Source organism: Gallinula chloropus (genome assembly GCF_964237585.1).
Source record: "Gallinula chloropus genome assembly, chromosome: 5".
NCBI classification, from domain to species: Eukaryota; Metazoa; Chordata; class Aves; order Gruiformes; family Rallidae; genus Gallinula; species Gallinula chloropus.
In genome coordinates, this window is record NC_140090.1 from 45,840,478 (window position 1) to 45,862,699 (window position 22,222).

The 22,222-nt window shown below is 38.7% G+C and overlaps 1 protein-coding gene across 2 annotated transcripts; it reads right to left on the minus strand.

Annotated features, from left to right (window-relative positions):
* Window positions 1-3,344: 3,344 nt before the first annotated feature.
* Window positions 3,345-18,881, minus strand: SLC25A16 (solute carrier family 25 member 16; the record flags this gene model as incomplete). 2 transcript variants are annotated; one of them, XM_084265784.1, is made up of 10 exons in its annotated part: window positions 3,345-3,701; window positions 5,401-5,469; window positions 6,317-6,479; window positions 7,239-7,305; window positions 7,844-7,965; window positions 10,656-10,730; window positions 13,730-13,793; window positions 15,472-15,605; window positions 17,796-17,888; window positions 18,788-18,881. In XM_084265784.1, 10 exons carry the CDS (start codon window positions 18,879-18,881, stop codon window positions 3,545-3,547), a joined length of 1,038 nt encoding a protein of 345 aa, XP_084121910.1. In that variant the 3' UTR covers window positions 3,345-3,544. The 2 variants fall into 2 exon arrangements, with proteins under 2 accessions (XP_084121910.1, XP_084121911.1); XM_084265785.1 differs by lacking the exon at window positions 10,656-10,730.
* Between the last annotated feature and the right edge of the window lie 3,341 nt (window positions 18,882-22,222).

A 22,222-nucleotide genomic window follows, 5' to 3' on the forward strand; every position in this document is an offset into this window, starting at 1 on the left:
TTTACCTTGCATCAGATCTAGCAAGTGTGCAGCCACTGCCTGAGGTAGCTCAGTAAGGTGACAACCATGAGATCCCTTTTTTCCATCAGATCAATGGAAGTGCTATGGTATCTACTCCAGCTCTGGACAGTCCACTGGCTGAGACAAAATGTCAAACAGCACCCAACTGTGCAGTTATACAGCAAATTAAACTAGTATAAATTTGCTGTAAGGAGAGCCGTCATCTTCCTGAAACTCGTTTACTATGCAACCCTGCTAGCACTGTGGTAAGAGAACAGGTTGCATCCTGCCTACAGGGATGGATAGGAGAGAATACAGGAAACTTCTGACTGGACAGAAAGATCCTAGGATCCAACTCTGGGGATGCTCAGGGGACAGTCTGTCACTCTTGCCCCCAAAGCAGAGCTGAACAGACTCACAAAAAATTGCACAGAATAGAAAAGCAGTTAAGCACAGAGATCTTTGCTTTTATACCTCCTTGAACTGAGCAAATGGAGTAGTTGTGTCACAAATGTGAAAGGTGGCTTGTTACAAGTGACTTGGCATGCTCCTTTTTCATGGAAGGAGGAGAATATCTGAAGAGTGTCAATAGAATTTGTTCTCCTTGAGGTCTCAGCTCATTTAAAATGAGCAACCAAACATCTAGAGAATATTAATAATGAGAGGCACTGGAATTAAATCAGCATAACAAAATAGTTCAAATATATGAAACTGACTGCAATAGTGGTCACACATAAATGCCTTAGTTACAATTGAATATTTTGCTTGCTGTAAGTATGTTGAGATGGAAGTATGCCACTTAAGACAAAGCCACAATGTTTAATCAATGGAAACAAACCCCCCCAACACTGAAATTTTCAAGGCAATATACCATGAATAAGCCTGTATGACACCCTCTCACCTGAAGGAGTCTTAAGATGTCAAGCTTTCTTTTCTATGTTAAAGTCAAAGAATATTGAGTTTAACAGTTTAAAAATACTCTAAGGCCACATAAACGGTTCTTGATAAAAAATAATTATGCCACTAGACAGAACTATTAGTTATGAGATTATTTCCTAAAATCTCCTATCATAATAAAGAAAGAGACATTTAGGTCCCTTTCATTTGCTGAAAAAGTAAACAGAAAAATAATTAGAAAGAGCTCAGCTGGAGCCCAATCTTGCACTTTTACCTGGCTAAAATTAGACTTTGCTCATTCAGTACACCAAAAACACCAAAGAGACTGACAAGAAGCAGCAAAGGAATAAATCCCTTGGTTCCAAATGAAAATAAACCCAGTTTTCATAGGGTTGGCACTGCAGAAAAACAGAAGAGGATTTACAAGTCTCACATTTCCATAGTGGTAGTCAGATTTTAAGTAACTTCTACCTTCTAACTAAGTAATACCTGAATAAGCTTCCCAGGAATAGTTTAAAATAGCTGCTAAAAAAAATTAGAAACTCCAGTCTCCTCCCATGCAGCCCCTGGACAAAAGCAGGTTTTCTTTCCTAGACCTTGCTCAAAAGTATTAAAATACTTCCAAATTTAAAATTATTCATATGCTTTAGAATTTTATTTTGAAAAACTAATCTTGAAAATAAAGCACTTGTTTTTCTAATGGGCCTACTTTCTACAATCTAAATACTACTCTAGGGGACACCTTTACTGCTCTCTTCCTTTAAAGAATGAGTATGCTGGATTCTGCTTTATTCTGCATAAAACAGCTCAAGTAAATTTGAGGTTCCACTGATATATCACTTTCAGTAAAATTAAGGTCTAACCCCCTAAATTTAAGTATCTTCAACAGTATTAACATGTCAAAGAATTGGCACCTGAAAAGATGCTTGTTTGCTCACACAAGACAGGAAGGAAAAATGGCACATACTTCTTTTTAATACAGTGGATTTTGCTCTACTGAAAGGACTTTAAAAGATAAAAATTCACTGTGATATTGGCTGGTTTTCCTTTAAGTGGAACTTAAAGTCAGATGAAAATTGTATTTGTTGCTTCTTAATTAAGAATGACAGTGTTATGTACACTTACCTATAAAGGCAAGCATACAGATAATTCTAGAAACATGCATTTTTTCTGTCTGAAACAAAAAAAAATCACACAGACAGTAGTTCAAAATTTTTAATAAAATAAATTCAAATACATCTCATTCTTTGTCCATAGCTACATTGTTAAATATCAAAGAAATACATACTTTTAAGAAACTGGAAAACGAAACTTGAGCCACTGAAGTTGGTATTAATATATAACTCAAAATCCAGTTTGTCAAATCTGTCAAAATTAAGCAAATAGATCTTACAACCCACCACTTAGCATAACCATTACCAACTCCAAGACACTGCTTTTTTGTTTGGTTGGGGTTTTTTGTTTGGTTTTTTTACAATAAATAAATAACTTACATCACTTAAAGTAAATCCTTTACAGTTTCCTGAATCAAGTGAGTAAAAATCAAGAGTTTATACATGATTTGCCTTGGTACAAGTCGGGAACATAATTCTCTGTACAAAAGGAACTGGAAGAAGATAAAACCATGTAATAGTCTATTGCATACCATACATCATAAACAGTACATATACACATCTACAGACTCCAACACAATCTTCATCACCTTCTCTTGCACGAGGAGCTGAACATGGTCCATATGCCTAAGTAAGTTAATGCAGCAGCATGCAGTCTCATTTGTCACCATGTTTTAAGGTAGGGACATAGCTGTTTACACAAACTAGAAATGGAAAGTACATAAAATACTCAGCCTTCATTGAGCTGAATCAAGAAGAATTGGCTCCCCAGAAAAGGCACAGAAATGCCCTGTAAGATCAGGCATGCTAACTGCCTTAAGGAGATCTTTTCCAGCACTTGTTATCTCCTTTTCTGTAGATACAGCATTTTTTCAAACAGAATGTATGCCAAGAAACTAGTTTCCAAATTGCAACATTTCTAATAATGCTAGATAGATCTTGTCTTTATTAAAATGCTTGAAGGTACTCTCATGTGCACCAATATGAAGATACACGCATTGTTCTGTCATACAGAAAACTTGTACAAAAAAAAAGAATTAGAAGATGCCTAAGGTTTGGTCTGCTGAGCTCAGCTTCCACAGAGCTGGCAAGTATAAAAGAAAATCATTGCATTTAGTTCAGTTTATTCAGTTTAATTTTTCAAGAAGAACAGATGTCTAACTACTAGCTTAAAAAGCAATATAACCATGTGTGTAACTCCTGGAACGGTGCTAAAGCTAAATAACTAACAGCTTGAAACCCACATAAAATGTGGGTGTAATTTTAAAACTCTAATTCTTAACATGAATCTAATGCAGCCTAGAAGATCAAGTGCAAAAAAATGTTGATAGCTAAACTAATGTTTATTTTGATATGTCTCCTGGTTTGACTCCAGGAAATTAATGACATTTTGGCAAATAATGTCAAACAACAGCAGTTCCACAGTAAGATAGCTTTTCTTTAAAAAAAAAAAACCCTTCAAGTAATTTACTCACCAATGTAATCTGAGGACTGATAGTGTAGTTTTACAGGGAAAACTCTTCAAGAAAAAAATATTAGTTGAGGTGCAAGAATTGTTTCATGAGTTCATATGTGGTAAAAGCCACAGCCTGGGAAGGAATACAACGAATATAATTTAAAGATAAGCCACGGTATAATCCTCTTCGGATTCCATGCTGTTGATACACGTATTTCAGCGTCTGCACCATTGTACTGGAAAAATAAGAAATTAAATTGTTACTGGATACACATATTCAATAGTCAAAGTCACATTCTTTAAAGACAAGACAGTTCCTTTACTTGGTTCTTAAGAAGTTTAGGAAAAAACCCATGGGACTCCATATAGCAAAGCATTCCAGTCTTTTAGGACTCAGAAGATAGTCTGAGCTTCTGCAAGAAATATGTGCACAAGGGCTGGGGATTGGAAAGAAAACAGTACAATCCCATCTAAAGGCATTTCAGTCTGGTAACACCCAAGCCAAATGACATAATTCATTTCACACCAGAACAGCTACGCATACTCTTGTTGCCTGTCCGGCAGGACAGAGTTGAGAAGCATGGATTCTTCTTCCAAAGGTAACAGTAGCAGAAACGTAGTTTGCTCACTGTACATCATGCTTAGAGAATCCCTATTTAGGTTCAGGTTCCAATCTTTGAGCACTCCATCATACCATCTGTCCCCCTCAAGCTCTGCATTTATGTTGAGCTCTTTTCTACATCTTGCATCCTCCACCATGACAAAGACATGCTATTTTCTCTCAGAATAATAATGCTAGAATTTGTTATGTATATAATATTCGACCTTATTAAAAACAGAATTTGCATATGCAAGAATTTTCTCTATGCAAGGAGAAAAAAATTCTTCTGATACTTATATTGAAACTAGGCAAACAGATGTTAAATGCAAAGCAATCTAAAATTCTGAGAGGTGCTCAGTAGTACCATGGTATTAAAGACGTTCTTTGAGAAGATCATCTAGATGCCTTAAAGCTTCAAGATGTCCTACTTCTTGAAAATCCTTTCGTCCTTTAAAGACAAGCATCTACTTTCCTCCAAGGCACAGCTTTCTTCAACGGGGTCGTAACAATATTAAAAGTAGTTCACAAATTCAGAAAGTAAAACCCCAAGAACAATTAACACATTTTTACTTTAAAAGTATCTGGAACAGAAAATAGCCAAGCAAGAACAACATTAAGGCTGCTACGGAAAATAGAACTGCAACTTTCACAGTAAAATCTAGGTTGTGTATGAAAGGTCTCTAAGATTGCTGTTAGTAAGATCCAGTTTGCCACACAGAAGGTTCCCACTAAATCACGCTGGATTCAGACATCGCCAATTCCACAAAATTAAAAGTAACCAAGATAAAACTGTCCTGGAATTGATTCTGATTGTGGCAATTTGAAATTCACAAGGTTTTCAAGATGACAATGGATTTAACATACTATGTTTTTAAGGATATTTTGTTAGTTCCATTTCTACTGGAGGAATCCCAGCTCTCTGTGGTGTGTGGGACATTACCATATATCCAAAAATCATCTTATGGAACAATTCTGCACCATTAAAACACACTTTGAAACAGTTCATTTGAGTAGAAGCATGCTGTCTCTCTCAGGGATCTTGATGGTATTGATGACAGATATCACAAGCAGAGTCAAAATATAAAAAATGTCACTAATATAATATTACTAACAAGTGCAATTGTGATTTCAGGATTTGTTTTGTTGGATTTTTTTTTTTTAAACACAAGAGATAGTGGCAACTTTTGTCTGTGTAAAAAGTTATTCATTAAAAAAAAATGAATAAGTCAACAACATAGTAGTTTGGGGGTTTTTTTTAAACATTAAAACTAAGAATGTCAGTTTGCTCAGGCATCTGAGGATTCAGTTACTATGCACAAAGAGAAAATACTTACAGGCACTTTTCAGAGTCCGGGAGAACTGCTCCTAACTGCATTCGCCTACGAGTTACATCAAGGGGATATCTACAGAAGAGATATTTAAACAGCAGTTCAACTGGATTTGTGATGACTACACTAATAGTGTTTAAAAAAAAAGACGACAAAGAAGTCTGCGTGCAACCTCCAAGCCCCCTTTTCAGTGAGTCAGGAATCTGGCTCAGATTCTCAACACAGTTCTCCAAAAAGGGAGACTACCTCTACATAACCAAAACTAGCAAATCAGAACTCTTTATGTACTCCTTTTGGCATGAGTAAGGAAGACACATGAAGATCACATGAGAGTATAAAACAGTCTACTAAACGCTGGAGGGAGAAGACACCTGAATCAAATACAATTAACAGTTTAAGGTTTAATAGAAAATGACATTTTTAATGCAGCGATTTAGTGAAAGATTGATGCCATAAGTCCATGAAATTATTTTATGGACAAAATAAAATATGACAAGGACAGTGTAAGAATGGAGAAAGCAAGCTAAGTAATAAAAAGATTAATGCCAAATACAATGTCTAGGACTTGTTCGGGGGATGTGTGTTTGTTAATATTGTGGCTTCATGTTATATTGTTTTGAAAATAAATTCGACTAATACCACAAATTAGGTTGATGGTCAAAATTGCATAGCTTACCAAACAAGATTCCAACTGATTTTAGGAGGTTTGTCTGAATTTGACTCAATACATGCATCTTTAAAGACTCTGAAGATTAAATAGATATTTAGTAAATGAAACAATAGGAAAGAAATGTATTCCAGTGTCTGATTAACCCAACTTAAAACCCTTGCTAATAACTAGATTTAAATAAAATTATTTTCTCAGAGAAAAGTTTCTTTAGAATGAACAGCTATGTAGCAAATAAACAATACCCAAACTTACGATATCGTCTGAGCTATTGCTCCAGCTATGCCACCACACAGCAGATTTACATGTGTTTTCAAAACTAAGACATCAGGATTATCTAATGAAGGCCGTCCAAGCAAGTTAGGTGCTTGAGCAAGTCCAATGCTCTTTAAGGTACCAAAGGTAAAAAATGAAAAACCTAAAAGGAAATTTGATTTTATGTACTTTCATTAAAAAAGCAAACTGTGTGTCAATGTATCATTATAAGCAAAAAGCTGTCATTACAAAATTAAACTATTTTCCAATTCTTTTAGAAGTGTTTTCTTAAGCAGAAATAGACGAGTGACATTTTGAACTTCTACAGTAACTTCTGTCCAAATGAGCTAGTGTTGATAATTAACATTAAAAAAATATTTTAAATAAGCTAGACTTTAGGGTTTTAAATACTGGATTTCTGTTCAGAGTAATTCCTAAGATCTTTTCAACTGAAGAACATCTCTCATTTTGGAGTGTAATTTAGTGGGGCGCTTCTGATGTTCCTCCATCCCACGTCACCCACTGCTTCAGCTTGTTTAAGTACTTACGTAAGTCACCAGAAGATGGAGCCAATACGAGACGCAAAGTCTCCGACTATGGAGGACTTTGCTCTCACGGATCCGTTCGAGAAAAATAGCCTACGTGCTAATGGAAAGCAGAAGGGAGAACTTGACCTCTGCTTCTCAACTCCAAGCTTCAGAAAAGCCAGGTTTTGCCTACTGAAGATGCTTTCACACACACTGATCATTTCTAGATTAAGATTGAAGACTTGAAAACGATTCTACTGGCCTCCCCTCTCCACTGAGTAAAAAACAATCCTTCATTTTGACAGAAGCTAATTAAGCATGCAAATATACTACATCAATTTAGTAGCACACACACACAACTGCTGAAGGACTGCCACGTTCTGTTTTTAACTTACCTGCATATGGCGCCATTCCTACAACAGTTGGCATCAGCCCTCTGTAGAACCCACTAAAACCACCTTCCTTTGAAAGAAAAACACAAGTGCATTTGTGGCAAGACAGACAGCAAAATCCTGAACAAGTTATGTGACTGTTCATACAGGTTCACATCACAGCAATCTCACTAGCTTCACCTAGCACCAAGGAGCTAAAATCAAGTTCCACTTCTTGTGCCTGAAGAATTGAGGGTACAACTGCCTGGCTCCATAAGAGATAAAATTAAAATCAAGGAGAAAAATCTACATCCAAGATCAGTCTAGGAGACATTTCTGCATTACGCTTATCCCTCCTCCCCAAGGTCTTTTTTTTTGGTATTGTTATAACTTGTTCTTGAAAAGCAACTTCCCTCTGGTGTTTTTCATCTCCCACTTACATAAGTCTGAGCTTCATCTTAGCAGCCTAAGTAGAAGGAAGCATCCAGATAATTTTAACATTAAAAAACTCAATGTGCACGCAATGAAGTCACATTATTTTCCACCAAACCCCTATTTTCAATGCAGTGCAATATTCTTTATAGAGCATATTGTGCTTTGACAGGACTGAAGATTAAAAGAAAAAATACCTTTGTGTAAATCATCTTGAATGCATGGATAATTCCCATGTACTTGTGTTCCCCTTTTACTTGGAATGCCAGACGAACTCTAACCATATCAAGAGGGTAAGTACAAATCACTGCTGTAATACCTTTATTAAAAACAAAAACAAAACAAGCAAACAAAACTCACCTAACACCTTATCTGATTCTAGGATTATGTTGAGAAAAAAAAAAATCAGAATTTCCTGTTGTGGCAGTGAATATAATAGCATATACAAATTATTTTGTTAAAGAAACACTTCAAGTCACTTTATAATCAGCAAATAGGCACACTAGCTTCAGCAATACACAAAATATTTCTGTTTATACTTGGTGTTCACTGAAGCTGCACACCTAGGTCTTTCTTTTCCAAAGACTGATGGGCCTAACTGTATTCCCAGGAACAATCTTATTTAAGTCTGTGCCTCATAAGGATCAGACTAGTCAAGTGTTATCAGCTTTACTGGATTGCAACATGAAACCTGATCCTACTCCTATCTTCAAAAAAATAAAATCAAAACACCAAATTTACACATTTAATTTCAAAAAGGTTGTGTCAGAATTGTATGTGATCACTGGATATAGATACATGTATCTACCACAACTGAAAATACTAGAAACATTCTAATGACATTTAGAGTAAAGTCAGGATGATACTGATGAAGAGCACATAACTGCAGTGGATCACTGCACTTTAATAGTTCATGTTACACCAGCACTACTTGTAAAACTCTCAAAGGTGATTTCTAGATTTAAGATGTCAAAAAAAAAAACCAAAACCCCTTCAGATTCATTGCATTATGAACAGCTTCAAAACTGATTAGATACTGACCAACCTGTAATTTTGGAAACAGAACTTCAATAGAGAGAACAACTCCTCCAACAGTTACCTGAATACCAAACTCTTCTGCCTTTTTTTTTTTTTTTGAGGTAAAACGCTCAACTGCTGACAAATTATTTGGAAGGAATATTTAAAACTGTTTACTAAAAGCACAGGTCATTTCCTGATAGTATACCACCAGCACTAAAGAAAAAAATATCTGGAAAAGGAGAAAAAGCAGAAGGCATTGTGATTAATACTGCTTTTTCACAGCTGCTCTGATTTAGGTAAACATCACCTTTAAGAACTGGTTCTACAGAAGACAAGCCACTTTTTATGCTGGCAGGAAATTGCCACTTCCTCTTAAGTTTTAATGGTCTAATGATATATCTTTCTGTAGGTGTGTAATTTCCCCTCCTTTCCACAAGGTAAGGAGAAAACCACAACAGGGAGAGGAAGAAAACACACCAAACCCAAAAAACACAAGCTAACAGCAAAAACACAAACACAATTCCTCCAGCAAAAAACCTCTTCATAATTTTTATGTCTGGAGAGGAAAAAAAAGCAACAAAAAGCTACTTTAGTCAACAGAATGACTGACAGAAAATACCAGGATTAGATAAGGAGAAAAAGGAAGCTAACACCACAAGTGAGGTATCCAAAAAGCTGACATCGATAAAGTGTCAATAGAGAGTAAATTTTGTGGCCTTCTGGAGTTTCCTACCAATAATTTATTTTAGAAGACAATGATCATCATCTTTCTGATATTTTGGATGATCCCTCTGAACAAAAAGCAGACATCTGCAGTTATTTCTAATGTTCTCACCCATAGTGTTCAAAAGCTGGAAGGTGCGTAACACCAAAGCAATTTCAGGACTGTTTCAACTGACCTACGTTATTAAATACAATCCCTCAGACTACAGTTTTTTCCTAATGGATCACATGAGATGTTCAAAAATATCGTAAAATGAATTCAAGCAGTTTAAAAAAATAAAATTAGGATGAAAAAAGTTTTTAGAGAACTTTATTAAAGAGTTCATAGGAAAGTCATCCCACTACAGAAAAGACATTATCCCTCTTCTTTTTCCAATCACACAATTACATGTATTCAGAAATATTCTCTGAACAAAGACAAGCAAACAGACCAACCAAGACCTCAGAGAATGCACTAACAACTGAACACAGTCCAAAAATAGTACAAGTGAAAAAAAATCAGATAGAACTGAAAGAAACCATATGTAGTAAGGATTTAAATAGGAGGTTTGGGTTGGTTTTTTACTTTTTCTTATAATCCTCCAGCCAATATTCTAAAAAAAATATTTCTAACATCAATCACAAACCATGCTTTCTTGAAGCAACTAGAAGAGGCATGTTACTGCTTACATTTCATATAAGCAAAACGCACATACTAGGGATCAAGATTTCCTCTGGGATCAGAAGAGATGCTATCCCTTCTGGGTGCAATGACAAGCAGCTTTGGGACACAAAGTCATGGCTTACAAAAACCACTTCTCTCATCTCTATACCCTAAATATCATGAGCTACCAGAAGTCAGACCACAGCATCTTAAGGCTGATTACTTGTCTTGAGGAAGCAAAGCCTGTCCCAAATAATGAGAACTGAGCCAGAAATCTCTCCCAGGGTTGTTTCAACAGCACAGAATTGGAAGTACCTCAACAGTTCAGAGATACAGCAACTCCTAGTATCTGATCTGAAATAATCCTAATAGGGCAATGAAGCTCCTCCCTCCTTTAAGGAATCACTGGTTCAAAACCAGCACACTTTTCCCATTGCAAATGCTGACTCAGGAGTCAAGGAAAGACCACTCATGAGGACACATATTGTCCTCAAGCACCTCTGACCACTGCTGAGGACAAGATACTGGATTACACTGACCATTACTGAGACAGGAATTATACCGTCCTTTATTTGCTTCCCAGGATTTGGGAGTCAACAATGAGATTAGCTGAGCAGGGATTTATGTGTCCCCCAATTTCCCTACTATTCCTCCATTCTTAATTTTCTTACTTTGAAAATAAGAATTTAAAATAAACACTATCTGGAGCAAGAAGAAAGTGAAATACACTTACAAAGATCAGGTACTGCAAACATATCTGATCAGCAAGTTTTTATGATTTCTGTATCATTCTTTGTACTTTATCAATAACTACTGCAGATCAAATGAAATCCTACTAGGCAATTCAGAGGTGTGCAGCTTGAAAAGTGGTGAGCACAAGTCACAGCCTTGAAAAACACAAGACACGCTCCTTAACTAGTATAAAGTAATAAAGAGGCATCTTCTGAACAAAACAAAGCTTCAAGAACTACACATACAGACAAATACCTGATGGCAAACAGCATTTATCAGAGGTTAAACTGCCTAGTTTACAAGTCCTAATATTTTTAGATCTCCCATATATAATGGTTTAAAAACTGCATCTGATGAAATAAACAGCACAGATTATTTTAAAAGGTTGACATACTATTTAAAATTGAGACTGTCAGTACTATTTTCCAATTGTTTTCACTAAAGGTAGGAAGACAAAGACACACTTTCTGTATTAGTTTCATGGAACTTGAGTTTATTCCTATGTAACATCTAGCCTTTCTTGGGGTTTGTTGGGGTTTTTTTGGGGGGTGTTGGGTTTGGTTTTCAGGGTTGTTTTAAGGGAACACATTTTCGTGTTTTAGTACAGATATTTCAATTGGAAAAGTAAAAAAATAATATTGCCAAAATCATCCTGTGATAGAAGTAGTACTGGATTATTTTGTTTTCTAAATGCTGGTAAACCTTATGATTTATCTATCTTCTTCCCAGCTCTGTCCTTCCTTAAAAGGAGTTATACACCATTTACCTGTTAATGAGGTGTTAGAACTGAAATTTGAATCACACAAGGATCAGGAAATTCAGAGTTAAAGTTTCCACAGTAACTTTAACTTGGCCTCCTTAAATCTATGTATTAGAATAGGTTTTTCTCATCTTTCACTCCACTACCCCCATCCTCCTTGCCTTGTTTTTCCCTGTGGATATGCTTTTGGTCCTGTTTATCAGTTACAGAAGATGCTCAAACGTTTCCCACGACTTTGAAGCTGATTCAGGTCTGCTGACTGCTAATTATGTTGGAAACACTGACATAAGCAAGATTTAAGTATTAGCAGTGTACACAGAAGTGAAAGCAGACAGCTGTGTGGCTAGATGGTGTAGAGGGACAAAAAGGAAAGGGAAACAAAGGTTATCCGTTTTCAACTGTGTAATATCGGGTTCCAGTAAAACCTAATCAACCGCCTCTTCAGCCAACACCAGGGTGCACTAGCCCACCATCTCCTTTAATCCCTCATTGGAGGCAGCAAGAGCCTAAACCACAGGAGTTAAAGCAAGGAATATTACCGACTGCTTTGAAAAGTCTTTTCTTATTTTGCTTGCAAATCGAGAAAACTTCTGTAGCGAGTTTCAAACCCTACGTGCCTCTAAATGTCTCATTCCTCTTCTATACCTTCTTGGCATACTCAACATAAACCCTCATTTATTGAGCAAGTATTCCAAAAACCAGCTAATGCCACCTAGTAAACTAACAGCAAGACACTCACATGTGACACTATTACTATACCTGACTGCTGTATTCATTTCTAATTAATTTTCACACCAAAGTCTGGCTCATCTACTCAGTTTTGGGGTTCTCAATATCAGACTATTGAGTATATTGTACTTAAATGCACCAGACAAAGCACTTACTTTGATCACGGTTTCCAGACAGTATTTTACATTAATTTTACTTCTGTTACTGTCACCACACAAACCAGATTTAACCAGTAAGGTGATTAAAATAATGCCTGATTGCGTAGATTCTTTATCTACGCAAAGAATTCCACCACATCCAACACTGACAGAGTTAAGCTGATTATTCAGTGTCTTCACAGTGCCTCACAAGTCAGGTTCCAGGCCTCTGAGAAGGCTCCTGAAAAAGTTACTAATGAGCTTTTGGAGAAGGCAAAAAAGAAGTGTACTTTAGTACAGCTAAAGCTGGGAAGGGGAAGAAACTAAAACAGGAAAAAAAACCTGTGTATTTTTCCCACTTCTTTCACATAGAAAGCCAGCCAAGTTCTGGAATGTATCACAGCAAATGGGGTTTGCTAGATTTTATTATCTCAGAATTGTTTCATTTCATTCTCTTTCCTTTTCCTGACAGCATCCAAAGCCAAAATACTTCCATGAGGGCTGCCTAGTTTTACTAAAGTCGGTATTAACCAACCCCATTATTTTCACTCCAAAAAGAATGTAAACTGCAATACTCATGTCATAACTATTTAAGGACTGCCCCTAGACAGTATTAAGTCTGTTTTACAAAGTAAAATCACCCAAAGAACCCCACTTTGATTAAAAATCACTCCACTGTTACTTACCTTTCCCTGTTCATTATTACTTACTTTTGGCTGAACTACTAGCAAGAGGAAAATAGAAACGTATAATCATACTACACCACTGGAAGTGTTAAAATAACAATATTGTAACGCTGGAAGGTTACTAATGAATTTTACTACTGCTGTTGCACTAATTGATAAATCATGGTTTATAACATTCACACATACAATCTAAGTAGTGTCATGACAATTCTGCATTGGATGCTGAAAAGCATGGACACTTCTGAGAAATTCCAAAGAATCCATCCATGTAAGGACCTGCAGTTCTCTGTTTCTATGGGCTTATATTCAACCTAGTAGCAACTGCAGGCAGGCAGATGAGCCAGTTCTACTAAAGCCTGTATCTTTATACTTCATCATGGTGACAGTGGATCTTTCATTTTTTAAAAGCCATAATAAACACGATAAAAAACTGTTTTACAACATAGAACAGAATTCAATCCTCATATTTTAAAGAATGCTCTTAGACTAGCAGTTTTCCATTAGTCAACTATTTGTTACATTAACCATTTACTAGTATTTTTGCTTAATACAAATTTCCAGCAGTTTGACCTGAAAACACATCAAATCATCCTTTAAACAAATATTAACTTTTCAGGAAAAGGGATGTCTGAAATCCAAGTACAAAACTATACCTGCCATGGATCCAGCCATTAATCGATGCACATGCCCTGAAATCCCAAGTTGCTTCTTTATTACCTACAAAATATGGAACATTTACAATAGACATATATCAAAAAATACAGGGAAGTACACCACATAGTTCATTACCAGATTAATGCACACTCTGTAGCTGTTTCCAAGACATTTACAACACTACAAATTCAAACCAGAGCACTTAATTACTGTTACAAGAATTTCCTGAACATTGCTGCTGTTACCGATTTCTTAAGACCATCAACGTGCTAACATTCTACTAACAAGGCAGAACAAAGAGTTGAAAGCAGTTGTACTGTTTACTTCAGAAATTAGATTGTTTATTTAGTTATCTTTAATGTGTATCAAACAAGACAAACTGAATGCTATCCTTGTGGCATGATAGAGAGCAAAGGACACTGAGCAAAGTTGAACAGCGACCCATTTGAGAAGAGTAAATTTCTCTTCCCTGCACAGCATGTGAAACATACTCCTATAAAGATATTTAAGACTTTTTAACTGGATTGAAAAAAAAAAAGAAAAGAAAAGTCAGACAAATATCTGACAGCAAGAACTTCTGAAGTTACATTACATCCTGAAAGGAAGTTGAAAATTAAGTTTCCAGTCCTTTGTCAAATAAGTGAGACTAAGAAGCAGTTTCTGCAAGGAAGAAGTTAATTTCCCAACTTCCTCCTTTAAGAATTTTTATCCCTTTAAGTACAATCCTGCAAGACATACTGAATGTTTGTTGTCAATTAATAGATAAAAGAAACTGCTATGATGCTAAATGATTTCTTGAAATCTGCAGACTCATAAATCATTTCATTATGAAGCATGGCATGCAGTCTTCTATTCAACACAACATAAAACAAGTATGGATCAACAGCTTTTATGATTACACCACAAAAAAGAACATATGAAACTCATTACAGTTACTACTTTGCATCAGCCTTCTGAAATCTGCTCTTTCGGGAAAGGAATCACAAATTCAAACTCACTGTCTTCAGTAAAGATCATGCAACTCACTTGTCTGAGTACTAAATCTGACCTTTCAAACAGGGAATTCTGCATGTCTAACAGTGAAAGGGTGGTTTTCAACCACGTTTAAGCAATGTTTAAAACGTATTCACGCTAACACCCGACCTGCAAAGGATGTTGCAGGGATTTATTATGTATTTATTCTGAAAAAAATAAATGCACAAGAGCAGAAAGGAATCCACAAATCTTGCAGAATCCTGAACTGAGCATTTTCTCTTCCAAGCCATTTTTTATTTAGAGCCTGACAGAGTCATTTGTCAGGTCAAATATAACAGTCATATCCAGAGAGACCCTGAAGTTTTAAGTTATTCCATCCACTGAGTACTAGGAATCCCAGCACAATATTATAAAGAGATTCTATTTTACATTTTGTTCCTACATTATTCATAAAAGGCTATTTAATAACAGTACATGCAGCAGCAGACTTTACATCACCTTTTACTTTCATAGAAAAAGTATTATCATCAACAGTACAAAGGTACAAAATAATCGGTAGAAAGCTTTTCCTTGAGCAACACTGCAAAAAATTTCACTGTTGCCCTGACATTTTTAATGGGTAGATTCAGGTAAAATGAAGCAACCTTAGGAAAGACATGCAGCTAATTATTAAGACACAGAAGTTTCAGTGTTAGTTTGGATTGCTTGAAGAATCTGTACTCATTGCAGTCAGAAAAAAAAAGGAAAACAAAATAAATTCAACTACCTTTTTATACTGGTCGAATGCCATAAATTGAATTGCACCATATGGAAAGATCCTAATCATCATTGCCCCGTTTCCTTTATACAGCCCGAGGTAACCTTCCTTCTTGGGGACAGCACACAGTGTAGAAAACACTCCTGCCAGCAATACAAAAAGAAGTATTTAACAATTAACTGAGGGGAGGGAAAAAAGAAATCAAAGCAAATATTACTGACATTGACAAAGTATGCATTGAACTGAGGTGGGATCATGTTGCTGAGGTAACTATGGAGAGTGGAAAATCCACATCCAATACCCAAAGATTGCCAGGAGGAAGAGGGTAAGTTTTATCAGCTTTCTCACCTCCCAGACTCCATAAACCTCCTTCTCAACTAGTGCGTTCAGACCCCATGACTAGCCTGGACTGCAAGCAGTTCTATTGCATCTGGTACTATCCACCCTCAGAAGCTAACACTAGCAACAGAAGGAAGCCACTCAACTTGCAATTCAATCAAATCCAAATAAGTAAATACTTAAACTACATGCTAAGTTACAAGCTGAATGCCATCACTGAGAAAGTTAAATAAACAAGTTTATGACTGATTACTTACAACTTCAACATCTCACGCTTCCTGTCCCAGAGATGTTGCAAGAAGCAATCCTATCCTTTTTCCTAGCTGGGAAATAATGTAAGATCACACCAAGTTTGGGCAAAACCTAGTTTTATTCTAAACATATTTGTAGTTACACACAAATGCTATCACATTGGCTTCTTAATTTATTTTTAAAGGAATAAACAGTAACAGTTAAATTATTTTCACTCATGTGCAACTACTTAATATTAAGAACCAAACATGAAAAAGGCCTACACCTTTATCTTACTTTCAGGCAAAAGAAAAGTAGTTGGCAAGCATTTGTTTGAAGTTTAATTAAAACAAAGTAATTAGTTTCTTGGCTTATAAGAATACAATATTAAAAGTCATTTTAAGATGTCATGCTTATTATATGCCTCTGAAAATACTTATGTCATGATTAGAATTTCTCTCTACCCTGCAATGACAAGTTACTGTTCTTATCTCTCAAAACAGATCTCCAAGATCCATGTGGCACAAACTCCACAGAGCAAGGGCGCTAAAAACATTCTGAGAGGACTCAGATGAACTAACCCATCATGTCTCTGCACTTGCAGGTATCCCATCTACGTAATATTCTTTTCACCTACATGTCACCAGGGCAGGCATTCAACTCAGACACATTTCAAATTATCAGCATCACACCTAACACCCTAAATAGGGAAAAACATGAGATTTTACTTGCCAGTTATAGCACAGTACAAAGCAAACAGAAAACACAGATTTTAAATATCAAACCAATTATTTCAGCCTTCAGTTCCTACACTGGAGATCTGAGTGCATACTTATGTGACTGTATTACCGAAGTGCCACATTACTTGTGCTTCCCTTTCTAGTATAGTGAAGTGAATATCACATTACTTGTGCTTCCCTTTCTAGTACAAAGAAGTGAATATGTATCTACTGAATTTTGTTTCAGATGTATTTTTCCAGCCTTTATAAATATAATGTCTAAGTTAAAAATTCCAACATTTCACCACAGAAAATTAACCAATCTAAATTTTTTCTTTGACAACTGTAATAAATTTCAGAATGTAAGTAATGACATATTTCAGGAGCACATGACATAAGATACCTCAGGTACTATGCTCAAGAGGACACTGCTATAGCCCCACGCTGCTGACTCCAAGTTTATTCTTCCACCGTGATGCACCGCAGATGCTGAATACACATCACCTGCACTGTAGGCCACACACAAACCCACTTCTATCTTCAACTCTTCTGAGCCACACCACTGTCTGTGAGCGTAAGCGCACACGAATCTTGCGGGATTCAGTGGTCACGGTCACAGAACCACCAGCCCCACCAGGGCTGCCAGGCTCAGCAAAGCACATACAGGCTCCCCCAGCCCCCAGGATCAGGCAGTCACTGTAGCAGACCGCAGCACTTACCAGCCATGATAGTTTTTACATAAACAATCCACGCTTTGAACTTGTGCTTACCCATCTTCTGCTGGCTTCAGTAGGGGTCAGATCAAGCCTAGCTCTTCCACACTATGTTGACGATTATTCTGACTCAACACATCAACCAAACCCACAACTTACGTGGGGCTTTGGTTTTGTTTTTAAATGCTACTAAAACATGGCACTGAGACTGACCAACCTGCTGTCCAATTAGCACCTTTTATTACCAGGCCCATCGCTGAATAAATCAACATACCCAAACCACACACATTGCATTGAAAGAACCAAAAGCAAGGCACAGCAGCCATCTTACCTAGATGTTTGTAATGGTGGTTATGAGCTTGCAGCAAAATCTTTACTCGATCCAGTGGTGCAGTAGTTGTTTTGGCACAACATCCTGCAACACCTTTCCAAGAGGGGAAACAGAAAAGTGACGGGATGCAAAAGTTCTTCACATTAGCAGATCAATAAGGGATTTTTTTCTAATGTGTTTTTAAACGGGACGGGGAGGAGAAATAACGTTTGGACCTCCAAAAAGCCCCAATGATGAGTGAACAGCCTCTATTACAAGCATGCTACAAACCCCTTTAAAGCCTTAAGGAGACGCATAACCTACTTTTCCTGGTTATAAAATCCCGGGCCATCCTGTCCTGGCTGCTTATGTCAGAGCAGCAGCTTCCACAGCAAGTTACTCAACAGTTTTCCACCCTGCTTCCTCCTCGCCTCGTGCGGGAAACAGCCTGGCCGCTCTCCCCAGAGGAGCCGGCTACGTGTGCGCCGTGTACCCTGCGCTCCAACAGCGGGTACAGCCTGACGCAAAAACTTCACGCCAGACATCACCCTACTCCCATCGCAAACCAACACCCCGTAGGAAGAATAAAACAGGCTTTTTCCTCTGAAGAGGTCAACAACGCGGGCCTGAGTTTGGGAGGCTGCTTCCCCCTCCCTTCGTACCACCTCAGTTTTGACGACAGCGGTTGCAACAGCTCCGGGACGCGGATAGCCCGCCTGGCCCGAGCACCCTAACGGGGGGCCGGGCTCTTCAATGGCGACTATCCGGGGCTCTTCGCTGCCCCCGAAACACGTGCAAGTACCGAGCCAGCTGCATTAGCATGCAAAAAGGGGGGCAAAGGGGAAAGGGAGACCCCCGCTTCCCCGGGTGACAAGCTCCCGACAGCCGTCTTACCGGGGATACTGACACGGAAGTGACCTCCGCACGCCCGCCGCGCCGCCCCCGGACCGGCTTCCCCCCCCCCCCCCATCCCCAGCAAAGTCCACCCGCGGAGACCGGCCCGGAGCACCCACCTCCGGCGATGAAGGAGCGCAGCCAGTAGAAGTCGCGGCGCGCTGCGCTCGGGGGCAGCGCGGCGCCGGGCCCCGCCGCCGCCGGGGAAGCCATGGGGGAGGGCTGCTCGCAGGCCGCGGCGGCGGCTCCCTCAAGCGGCGAGTGGTGCCGCGCGGCGTCCCCGCCGCGGTGCAGGGGCGGAGCTCGGGGTGGCCCGCGCCGTCACTGCGATCCCGGGCCACGCCGAGCCACGGCCGCGGCCGCCGGGCCGCGCCGCGGCGCCTGCGGATCGCGTCAGAGGCGGCGGTAGCGGGGCGCACCGCCCCCCTCCACCGCCTCCTCCCCCCTCGGCCCCCGGTAAGGCCCACGTTAAGCCACCCGGAGCCGCCGCCGGTTCTCACCCCTTACGTAGTGTGGAGCGGAACGGCCCGTACGACTCCGCGGGGCGGGTGGCTGAGCCGAGAACCGGCTTCTCGGCCGCCGTGGAAATTGTTAGTTCCTCCAGGGAGCGCCCGATGCTGCTTCGAGATGGTCATCGATGTGCCAACAAAGGCGTTCTTCCAGCTGTAGGGGCGTGCGACCGCAACCTGAGCGGCTTTAACCGGGCCGCACAATGAAATACATCTGTCTTTAAAAGCAATTAAGTGACTATTGAAATAGCTACTTCCAACTACGTGCTAGCATGTATTTCTTTTGTCTACCCGTGCAGCTTCCTATCTAGCACGAGTCCTTCTGTATTTTTACTCGTATTCAACTTTCAGAATGAGTCAGGGAGGGAAGCAGACACTGCAGAAAAAACTTCCGCCTTCTTGGCATCAGAAAGGTCAAGCCCGGTATCATCTCTACCTCCCTCAACATTTTCTGGTGGTATTTTACTTGCTTCTGCAGCGCCTCTGTTGAATATAGGACTTTCCAGGAGGCTCTCACTTATTTTGTTCTCTTGGGGAAAAAAGAAACCCAACCCTCCACACTCTGAATCGCGGTGCATGGTCTAAGGAAGGAGAGCATGCCCGAACCCAGGCACTGGTGAGAAAGTTAATGGTGTCAGCTTTTCCCTCAGTTTTCCACAGATACTCACATCTCTCACGTGCTTTTCACACCACACATCATGACCTGAGTTTCAATAATTTCATATATCAAAACCCCTTTTTTAAAAGTCAGTCTTTTAACATAAAGCAGCAAGTCAAACAGATCTCAATGTTTACATGAGCAAAACAAACCCCTTTGCAAACAGATTTGCTGAAATATTTTTTCTTCCTGCTTGTGTCAAAGCACTTTCAACATAAATTACTCATTTTTTCCTTTAATAGGTTACAATCCTTAATATTAAGTTTGCTTCAACATTAGGAAAACTTTACTCAGTTTGATCATTATGTCATTTATATATTTGGGAAACGGCTGTCACACTTTTTTCCCCAATAATAAAATACATAGCAAAGGCGGGTGGATTTCTTCCAGAAAATATGAAATATATGGAATAAGTCCTCTCTAGCTAAAAACCCTCTCAGGCCTTTTTACTTTGATGTCTGGGAAATTCATAGTTTTGTGGAAACCACTCTGGCTTTTAAGTCTCTAGTGGAAAAGCAACTGTTCTGAGTTCCTGAAGCAAGCTTTGCAGTCACTGTTGTGGTTTTCCCTAGCCAATTTGTATTTTGGGATACTGCTCAGGAAAACCTCCACCCCACCCACTACCAGCAATCCTACTACTTTAATAGCTCCAACTGTAGAAACTTAATTTATTTACTGATTTCACACAGAAAAGTGCTGCAATTGCACTAACAGCTGAAAGCCATCTAATTCCTAGAGTTGCACCAATTGCTAGAAATACCACATAGCTGCATAAACAGGCTGTTACTTTTGGATACAGGCAAGGTATTTCAGGAAGGTACTTCATCAACCCTCGCAGTTTAGGAAAGTGTGCACCATAAGTGCACACTGTTTAGGAAAGCAATAAGAAACTTGCATTTGAAAATTAAACATACCATCTCACAGACATAGACTAACACACAAAATATCTTAGCAGTGACCTTTATGTATAGCCTTTTTCTTTAAATAGTATTACTTGCTAGTATAAAATGCTCTGAAACTCTGTTTTCTTTACTAGTGATTGTACTAGTTCATTATTTGCACCTTCAAATTGTAACCTTCTCATTGCCATCACTTCATCTTTTTACCTTGGAGTGTTTATGCCCTTTACAGAATTTTTCTGGCAACTTCTTTCATGACGCATTCTTAAGAGTCATCAGTGCTTTTAATGTCACTCAGGTTACACTTATACCTAACACTATGTCATCCTTCCCTGGCAGATGGATGAAAAATGGGAAGATAGTAAAGTCAAGATACTCAAGAGCTAAACTATAAACTTGAAAAAAAAAAAATCAAGCAGACAAGGAGCCTTATGAAGAGCTGTCATTTGTTTCTGGACTTTTTTGGTTTTGCTGACAATGCTTGTTTGTAAACATGTTCCAAATATTTAGCAGTTGAAATACAGAATTAAGATACTCTCACGCTACTGAAAAGGTTGTTTTCAGTGCTCTTAAATTGCTGAAGTACATCAAGCTCTGGTTTAAGACACTTGTACAAGTTATCCTTAAGTGTCATGTCTCTAAGCTACAGGCATCAGAAAAACCTATTTTTGTCTGCTTTATACTTACTTCTAGTCATTACTAGTAAGTGATCTGAAGTAGCATCTATCTAGCTGTCCACTTGCCCAAACCACCTCCAAAACACTAGAAATACAGACCTTTTCCTATTTAACTCAAGAATTTGAGAGTTGTTTTTTGTTCTTCTGCAAGAAGAACTATGACTTGCAGATTCAAAACACTCAAACAAACATCAATTCCTTGGCAGCATAGCACTTTGAGCTCTATCACTATCAACAAGCAAGCAGATCAGTGCTGCTTTCTAAAGTGAGATGAGCTGGAGCCAAAAACTAACCACAGCTCAAGTAGTATGCTTACCAACAGGGAACAGTCCTGCAGTAGGGCAGGCAGAGCTGGGAAGTCTCCATCAACAGTTACAACACGGGTGCAAAGCAGGTCTAGAATCCACCCAGAGAGGCAGGTCAGAAAAAACAGAAAATAGTACCCTGGAATAAAACCAGAGAGAAAGTCAAAGCTTCCCTAACAAATAGATCTAAAACGTGAAACAAGGTCAGAGCCAAGACCCAAAACAAGCACATCCACAACACAACTTAGACAAGAAACAATTGCCTGCTCAGGTCTGAGCTTAAATGGAACTCCTGAGGCCGTGGAACAGGTGTGTGGGTGGAGGACTCAGGTGAAGCTGGTCAGAGTCATGAATGCCTGTTAGCACCCACAGGACTCTGACAGTCCCTACCAGGAGCATATCTGTGAGAAACTGAGATATTTAACTTTCCAAAGTCATTGAGTTTGCAAATGCAGTGGCACTAAATTTCTCTAGCTATGCAGGCATCTTCCTTTCTTTATGGGAAG